Source organism: Daphnia carinata, chromosome 6 (genome assembly GCF_022539665.2).
Source record: "Daphnia carinata strain CSIRO-1 chromosome 6, CSIRO_AGI_Dcar_HiC_V3, whole genome shotgun sequence".
NCBI lineage: Eukaryota > Metazoa > Arthropoda > Branchiopoda > Diplostraca > Daphniidae > Daphnia > Daphnia carinata.
The window spans coordinates 5,246,230-5,255,460 of NC_081336.1; the positions used below are offsets into that span (position 1 = coordinate 5,246,230).

At 46.0% G+C, this 9,231-nt stretch overlaps 2 protein-coding genes across 2 annotated transcripts in view; both read right to left on the minus strand.

Moving 5' to 3' along the window:
- LOC130692649 (protein unc-119 homolog) overlaps positions 1 to 3,203 on the minus strand; it is a 70,847-nt gene extending 67,644 nt beyond the window's left edge. The window contains exon 1 of the mRNA XM_057515790.1: positions 3,199 to 3,203. The gene's annotated coding sequence lies outside the window, so the exon portion shown is untranslated. The remainder of the gene's footprint in view (positions 1 to 3,198) is intronic.
- Positions 3,204 to 4,218: 1,015 nt separating this feature from the next.
- On the minus strand, positions 4,219 to 5,849 carry LOC130692635 (uncharacterized). The gene is made up of 5 exons (XM_057515766.1): positions 4,983 to 5,849; positions 4,817 to 4,914; positions 4,508 to 4,737; positions 4,327 to 4,439; positions 4,219 to 4,230 (listed from the first exon to the last, which is right to left on the minus strand). Exons 1-5 carry the CDS (start codon positions 5,511 to 5,513, stop codon positions 4,219 to 4,221), a joined length of 984 nt encoding a protein of 327 aa, XP_057371749.1. The 5' UTR covers positions 5,514 to 5,849.
- Positions 5,850 to 9,231: the final 3,382 nt, after the last annotated feature.

The following is a 9,231-nucleotide window of genomic DNA, read 5'->3' on the forward strand; positions in this document are numbered from 1 at the left end:
TTAACGAGGAAAGCAGCAGGAAGGGAATATTTTTGGAAGAAGAAGGGAGTAATGAAGAAGATTTTGACTTAAGCGACGGTCTGATCGAGTCTTTTGCGGAGGAATCGCCTTCGAAACGACGTGGATGGATGCCAGTTAAGGCAGATGGACACCAGGTGGTTCCCCCAAACTCGCTAGTCTTTGTGAAGGGAAGATTGTCGTCAGATGTCTCTGGTACGGCTTTCGTCAAGTTTAATTGTTGTTCGAAGCCGGGAAAGGAGTGGGTGATACCAGCCAGTGTCGTGACGGTAAATAGAGGACTAACGGAGATACCCCTTGTGAATTATTAGCAGAGTTGAGACTGAGGCGACGGCATTTCTTTTGTACTGTTGAACTGAACGATGACGCCGTGTTGTCTACTGTGATAGACGGGGATTCTGAAATTTGTGCCACCGTTCTTCCAGTAGGTGATGAAGCCAAATTCATCACTCAAGTTAATATTGGGGAGGGACTAGACTCTGGTCAACGTGAAAAACTTATGGGTATGCTTGAACGTCGACGAAAATGCTTTCCGAAGTCAAAAAGGGAAATTGGGCAAACCACTGAAGTTGAGCATCGTATTGACACGGGGGATGCTTGTCCGGTGAAATCTGCGCCATACCGGGTATCAGCATTCGAACGACAGATAATTGCGGGAAAGATTGAAGAAATGTTAGAAGACGGTGTGGTCGAGGAATCTTTTAGTCCGTGGAGTTCGCCCGTCGTTTTGGTTCGTAAAGCAAAATCTGGTGACTATCGTTTTTGTATTGATTTTAGACGTTTAAATGCGGTAACGAAACGTGATGTTTATCCGTTACCTCGCATTGACGATGTTTTGAACAGGCTAGCAGGTGCGCAATTTGTTTCTTGTTTGGATTTGGCCAGTGGATATTGGCAGGTGCCTGTAGCGTTGGAAGATCGGGAGAAGACAGCGTTTGTCACTCCAGACGGTCTTTATCAGTTCACACGTCTGCCGTTCGGGTTGAGCAATGCTCCGGCGACGTTTCAACGTTTAATGGATAGAGTTTTGGCTGGGTTCAAGTGGCATATGTGCCTAGTTTATTTAGATGATTTCTTGGTTTTTGGTCGGTCTTTTGACGAGCATTTGGCACGCCTGGAGTTGGTGTTAACAGCTCTAGAGCGAGCAAATTTGACTCTGAATATTGATAAATGCGTTTTCGGCGCCACCAAGGTGTCCCACCTAGGACACGTAATCGATGCGGAAGGCATTCACCCGGAAGGCGAGAAAGTGTGCGCTTTAACTTCCCTGCCTGTTACGAATCTAAAATCATTACGAGGGTTTCTTGGACTTGCGTCATTCTATAGGCGTTTTGTCCCTGATTTTGCGTCATTGGCTCACCCTTTGCACGCTCTCCTCAAAAAGAATGCTGTTTGGCGATGGACGGAACGTCACGAAGGCGAAAAGAGCAGTATTGTAGCGCGTCTTACAACTGCTCCTGTTCTGGCTCATTTCGATGACGCTCTGGAAGTTGCTATTCAGACTGACGCAAGTCAAACTGGTCTTGGAGCAGTGTTGACGCAAGATGCTGGTGAAGGACATCGACCTGTGACTTTCATCGGCAGAAGGCTGTCGGACACCGAAACAAGATATCACGCCAATGAACTGGAATGTTTGGCAGTGGTGTGGGCACTCAAGAAATTGCGTACCTACGTTTATGGGAGGCATTTTTTTGTTAAGACGGATAGTTCAGCCGTCAAGTGGATGATGGGGAAAAGGGACTTAAAGGGAAAGTTTGCGAGGTGGGTGCTTGATTTACAGGAGTTTACCTTCACGATAGAGCACGTGAAAGGTACGGATAATATTGTTGCGGACACACTGTCCAGGAACCCTGCCGATGGCATGGATTCCCGGCCAGGTTATTGTCTACTAGTCGCTGTAAAAGAACCCGAAGTGGGTTATGCCTCAAAAGAGCTTGCCCTCTTGCAACAACAAGACGGCCAGCTACGGAAAATATTCGTAGCATTAGACACCCTTTCCCCTTGTAAAATCTCCCAAAATTTTGTCATCCGTAGTAAAATTCTATATAGAAAGAACAAACATTCTGGCAGGAAGTTGCTACTCGTTATTCCCTCTATCCTTCGTAGAAAAATCTTGGAAGCATGTCATGATTCTCCTTCATCTGGACATCAGGGTGTGGAGAGAACTCTTTTTAAAATTAAAAGTCGATTTTGGTGGCCACGGCTGGGTAGGAGCGTAAAAATTTTTGTTCAATTTTGTTCTTTTTGCCATACACACAAACCGCAATTGGTCAGGTGGTTGGCCTCCAGCCCATCGAACCACCGTCTTCTCCGTTCCAGCTTATCGGAATTGATCACTTGGGCCCGTTTAAGGTCACTGCTTCTGGCCATCGTCACATAATTGTCTCGATAGACTATTTGTCGAAGTGGGTCGAGGTTGCTGCTGTTCCTGACGCGTCGACAAAATTTGTTACGTCGTTCCTCGAGACAAACATTATTTTTCGCCATGGTACACCACAACGTCTTATTAGCGACCAGGGATCAGCCTTCACGTCCCAGACATTTGCCGAGTGGGTAACTCGCTGGAATATAAAACACATTTTGGCCACTGCAGAGCATCCGGGGACCAACGGACTAGTTGAACGAGTTAACCGTACGCTAACACTTGCATTGTGCGCCTTTGTCAACCCCGAACATACGGATTGGGACTTACATTTAGCAGCCGCAACGTACGCTATCAATACTGCCCGCCAAGCCACAACCGAGGTAACGCCGTTTGAACTAGTGAATGGTCGTCCACCAGTCCTAGCCATAGAAAATCTCTTTCCTTGGCCAAAGAACTAAGAAGAACCACAAGTCACTTTTTTATCACGCGTCTCGGAATGGAGGTCGTCAGCTCGTTTGCGCATTGTGGAAAAATAAAGAAAAAGTAAGGAAAGAACGGATCGAGTGCGGAAGCCGGAACCCGAGTTTTTCCATGGTGACCTTGTTCTAGTTCGACGGAAGCCAAGAAATAAAAATTTCACCAAGAAATTTCTTCCTAAATTTGTAGGGCCATTCCAGGTAGTACGGAAGCTGTCGCAAACAACCTACCTAGTCGAAGACTTGCCCGCGCAACGGAAGAAGTCATCATACAGGCGTTTTAATGTCCACGTCTGCCAAATTCGTCGCTTCCATGGTCGGTCGGATGTGGAGTGGGACGCATCGGAAGATGTGGAAGTCGACGAGTCTTCATCTTCGTCTTCGTCGAGCGACGCATCTTCGTCCGAGTCGGAAGAGCATCCACAGGAAGACAGGCCAACAACAACTACTAGAGCTGGGAGACGGACAAAAAGGCCTGCGTGGATGAAAGATTACCACGCATAACACGTACACGTTCTTCTTTCTCTATCGTGTTTTTTTTGGGAGGGGGGAGTTATTGGTTTTGTTATGGTGTTTTTTTTTCCATTTTTTTTCTGTCGTTTTTTTTTTCTCTTTGGATGGTGATGTCATTTGATATTTTGTTTTCTTTTTGTTTTTATAAATCGTCGTTTGTTTTCTCTTTCTTCTTCTCATTCTTCTTTTAGCTGCGGGTGTTATTTGTTAATTGTTTTTTTTTTGCTTTGATAAATCGCCGTCATTTGGGTGGGTGTGAAGAGCCGTGAGCCTCAGGGAGGAATTTTTTTTTCTTTCTTTTCTCTCGTACTTTTTTTTCTCCTCCAGTAGTCGGTAATGTTTTTCTTTTTTTTTGTTTTTCCATTCCCGGTTCATTTCGAAGTTCCAGAAAACCCTCTGTTTTATTTGTATTGTTAGTGTGTAACTTCGAGTCAGGAAGGGCCGAGTGCTACAAGTTTCATACCCCATAACAGTATCCTGTCATGTACCCCCATCTTGTTTTCTAATTGCATTTCCCCTCAATAGATGGCCAACCGGAACGTAGGCGACGAGTCGTCTGCTCGCAGTTACGCATGGCTGTCTGTGATCTCGCCGTCTACTGTGTGGTTGAAAGAAGGAGCTTTGCGTTATCGCTGGCTTCCCTTCGCGAACTTGTGTGAAATTGTGTTAAGTGTTTCCCATGACTAATACACTTCATCCTGTGTGACTTTTGGAATTATTCATCTATATTTCCGTCTATTCCTGCTCGCTGTCACGCTTCTGGATACAACGCCGGCCGCATTCGTAACAATAGACCACGCACGGTATGAGAACGGTTGAAAACAAAAAACACAAATTGAAAGATACTTACACCCATGACTATAAAACAGGAATAGTAAAGAGATCACGAAGTGGATTTGACAGAAATAAGATGATAAGGTATGTCTTCAATATTAGTTTTCCTTGCTTCATTACATAGTTCAAAATAGTCCATGGTCTAGTTGCGTCACGAAGCCACTTTTCATCGATGCATTCTTCATCCGAATCACTTGATGACGATTCGGGTTGCTCTTCGTCGAATGCGTATTCTGAATAAATCGAATTCAAAATATTTCAGTAATACACCTGATTTTTGTTAGTAAAAAAAACTTCCTACTTGGGTCTACTATTTGCTCCAATTGTTCCTCATCGTCTGACGAATTGTTAATCACCCAATAGTCAAAATCACGAGTCAGCCAAGGTTGCTTTAAGGGGGATTGAATGAAACGGGTCCATGTTGAACCTATTTCTTGCTTCCGGAGCGTGGCTTTTACTCCACAACTAACGATGCAATGGGAGCTTTTTTCAGGAACTATGTAGCCATACGTGCTCGCGTTCAATTCATATCTACGTCGAGTTGTAAAACGATACAATGGTTAAGGTAATACACTTCAACATTGTATCGAACATAGGAAAAGATTACTACCTCGGTCCATTAACATCGGCCACGAAGCTCAAATGGTTCTCCGAAAGTTCAATAGTATAGTCACTCAGGTGACCCACAACGAAAGTTACACAAACATCCTATTGAAATAAAAAAATGTTTATGTTATGACAATTTATAATCACATCAATCTAAAACGCTAAGTTACCTGTTCACTTTGTGCCCATTTCGTTGTAGGGAAGCGACTCAAACTATCCTTCAAAGGCATCGTGTGATCGATTAGCGCTAAATTCTGATTTCCATGTACAATTTGCTGCACCACCAGCTGCTCTTCTGATGATGGGACACTTTCGCCAGATGCCTCGTCAGATCGACGAGAATCGGCATTCGACTTAGTATCGCCACTTTCTTGAGATTTCGGAAAGAGGTCAATCCAACCAGGCGAAACATCAAATTTCAGGTCATCTTCTGCATCGTCCAGTTGTTGCGCTTTGCACATTTTGTCTCTTAGCTCTTTTTCTTCAGTCTCCTTCTTGATTGCAGCCGAGTGGCGTTCGATTGCACGAAAATCTTCATCGTTTTCTAGCGAAATGGCATAATTTTGGTCTATCAATTGTTGAGCTAAATTTTGGGGCTCGCACTCTTCGCGGTTTATCAGTGTAACATGATAGGGCGGCCCATTCGTCACTTCATCAGGAACTGTTTCTTTAAACTTCGTCTGGACATGCCACACGTGCATGAACCCATCAGATCCAGTGGTGAGTGATGAGAAAAAATCGACATCTTCTTCGGTCCATCAGCCACTGTCATTTTTCGGCCCCACGCCATACAATGAACAAACGATGGCTTGAGATGGTAGACGACTGATGAATTTAGCTAGAAGTGTTTTCAAAGCGTGTATCGGAACCGTTGTGTAGTCTCCGTAATCCACGAAAAACACTTGGAACTCGGATACGTCATGTCCAATTATCTTTTTCTTTATGCAGCAGCGACACCACGATCCACGTTCTGTAGATGATTCCGCGAGGCAGAAACTTCCTACACGAGCTTCTTCTTACGTCAAAGTTTTACACTTGGATAACTAAATGTATGCTTTTGTAAAGCATCATTAGTGTTTTAACTTGATAATAGAAAAGACCGAGTAATGTCACTTGTTTTTAATATCTTCTTCCAATGACAACAAGGTTTTCTGAAACTTGACGATTGTGACGTAAAAATGCAGTAGATAATGCCATGTTAAATTATCACATACGATTAGAGAGAGAGTAAATGAGATCCAAACCTGGTGCGGAGAATCGCTAGCCACTAACTCAACTCGTGTTTCTTCATTCATTGGAAGAAATGCATGTGAAGGGAATAGTCAGCCCGTGCTCTGACTTTACCTTTAACAAATTGAAGTTGAAGAATTGAAACACACGGGAGGCACTGGTGAAACTTGTTGTGAACCATAGGAGATGTATTTTGTGACTGACTGCCCCTTGCCCTCTCTTGCGAGACGGCCAATAGGCCTAGGGCGGGGCTTACATACAAGAAAAATGTACAATGGTGGCCCTCTATCGAGGACCACCCAATTCAAAAGCATTAAAACGGCTGGGCAGCCTCGTGCGGCGTCCAGACCGCGTCGTCTGCTGTTGGGAATCTAATATATTCCCAACACACTCCCCACCCGAGCCCGTGCTCCACGGCTCGCTCTCTTCGACAGGGCTGGCGGCTGACACGGATGGAGTTGTGTCTTCTTCCGGCTCCATCTCCGGCGCGGGTAGTGCTTCAACGTCGTCGGGCTGGTCCTCGCGTAATTCCAGGGGTTGTAGGGACTGAATCGCTCCGTTAATCAAGTTCCCGTTAGGGGTCTTGACCGTTACCGATCGAATCAGCCCGTCTCGGCTGGAAATCAGCTCCTTCACTACACCGACTGTCCACATAAGTCGTTTCGTGTTGTCATCGTGGATGATGACAACCTCGTTTACTCGGATCTTGCGTCCAGGCCCTCCTTTGCAGTGAAAATTGTCTACTTGGAGCAAGTAGTCATTCACGAATCGCTCGCAAGTGTCCTTAACGTAGTCTCCGCGTAGACGGTCCATCTCGATGAGTCTTGCGTTGGTTGGGTCGGGAGTCAGTAGGTTAATTGCTGGCTCCGGCGGAGTGCAATTAGATCTTCTGTTGTTTAGAAATTGATTTGGAGTGATGGGAAGTGGATCATCACTCCCCTCTGCCACATAAGTGAGTGGCCTTGCGTTCACTACGCTTTCTGTCTCGATCAAACTGACTTCCAACTCGTCGTATTCTAGACACGCACGGCCATTGGAACGCCGTAGTAGGTCTTTCATTGTCCTAACCATGCGTTCCCAAAAGCCTCCCCACCATGGGGCTAGGCTGGCGGAGAAGATCCACTCGGTTTTTTGCATGGCTAGAAGGTCGTGGATCGCTGAATCGGATCTCAAGACCTTTAAGTGTTTGGAAACGCACCTAAATGTTTGTGCGTTGTCCGAATACATGACAGACACGTTACCTCTCCTAGCCGAAAATCTTCGGAAAGCTAGGAGAAAGTCACGTGCTGACATGGTTTTAGTTAACTCCAGGTGGACGGCCCTAGTCATCGCACAGGTGAATAAGCAGGCATAACTTTTGTATTGCTTGATTGTACCCTTTTTCTTCTTGCCTGAGTCGTCCGGTTGGAGGTTTTCTTTTTCCTCCGTTTGTTCCATGGCTGGAGGCTCTGCTGGGGTCTCCATACTTGGATCATCCGTTTGTGGGGGATCCACGAAGGTCGTAAATTCCGCTTGCTTGCGTTTCTTACGCGATATTCGGTGTTTGTAATACAAAGGCCCTGCGAAATCCACACCCGTGATTTCCAAGGCTTTCGCTTGTTTTAAGCGATTCAATGGTAGAGGTGCAGCTACTTCTGTGAATGGCGGTGAAGTTAGCCGTTGGCACTTGACGCAAGCACGCCAAACTGACTTAGTCTGCTGATGTCCTTTAATAATCCAAAAACGTTCTCTTAAATCGGAGAGGGTAGTTTTCACTCCGGCGTGTTTAAGTGAGACGTGCCTGTCCGCGATGAGCAATTTAACAACTGGATGGTGAGTGGGCAGCAGTATGGCAGGTTCAATGTCCCTGTCTCTTAGTGCCAACTCGACCCTTCCGGTCACTCTGATCAGCTTGTCTCTTTCATCCCACACGGGTCGGAGTTTGGCTATTTTTTCCTTGTGGTGTGGTTGCCCTCCATCTTGTAGGTCTTGGAACGTTTTAGGAAATGCTTCTTTTTGGAGCTGCCTGTAGATAAGTAGCTCCGCCTTCGTCAGTTCCTCTACTGTCAGATGGTCTACCAGTATTTCCTTTTCTTCTCCTATCTTGATTGGAGTTTGTATTTGCGTCCTGTTGGTGGGGCGATTCTTGGAGATGAACCTAAGCATCCAGGCGGTTCGTCGAAGTAGGCGATTCCATGATGGAATTCGTTCCAGCTGCCATTCCATTGGTGTCGCTGGTTCCACGGTAGCCACCGACATGATGACGGTTCTTGATTTGGCTTCCGCTTCGATCTCTTCGTAGATGCTCTTCTCTCCTGCATCGGGTGTTGGATCCGGCCATTCTGTTTTGTCCTTTAGCCATGGTGGATCATTCCACCATAGCTCGGAGTGTACCAGCGCTGACGCTGGCACTCCCCGCGAGGCAAGATCCGCAGGATTTTGTATGCCCGGGCAGTGCCGCCACCAAATTACTCCAGACAGCTTTCTGATGGCTTCCACTTGGTTCCTAACAAATGGTTTCCATCTGTTAGGATCGCCTCTGATCCATCCAAGTGCTACCAAAGAGTCTGCCCAAAATATGGTTCGCCATGACTCTATGTGGAGAAAATTTTTCTTTTTTTCTCATAGCCGTGCGGCTAATAGCGAGCTCAATAACTCCAGTCGTGGTAGGGTGACTTTTTTCTTTGGGAGAGGTGCCACTTTCGTTTTACTGGCGAGAAAGTGGATAGTGGTTTCATTGTTTTTGGTTTGGAGCCTTGCGTAAGCAACGGCTCCGTATGCCGCCTCAGATGCATCACCGAAAACGTGAATTTCTGCTGATTTTATGACTCTTTTCGAGTGGCCTATCCAGCGAGGGATTTTCAATTTGGCGAACTCGTTCAACCCAGTCATAGCAGCTATCCATGTTTGTGTAATTTCCGGCGGCGCTTCGACGTCCCCAGTCAATTTCTGCTTCCGAAAGCTTCTGGTAGATGATTTTTAGCAGGAGTGTAGTGGGTGCTAAGAACCCCATGGGATCAAACACTCTTGCAGATATCCGTAGGATATTTCTTTTGGTGACAAGGTCCCCCAATTCTGTAGCGGCTTCCATGATAGGCGCAGGGTCGAATTGGAATGTGTCGGATTCGGTGTCCCACCGAATGCCTAGGACCATTGGTTGGCCCTCTTCCAGTTTCTGAGTGAAGATCTTAACAATGGGGTTGATAAGCC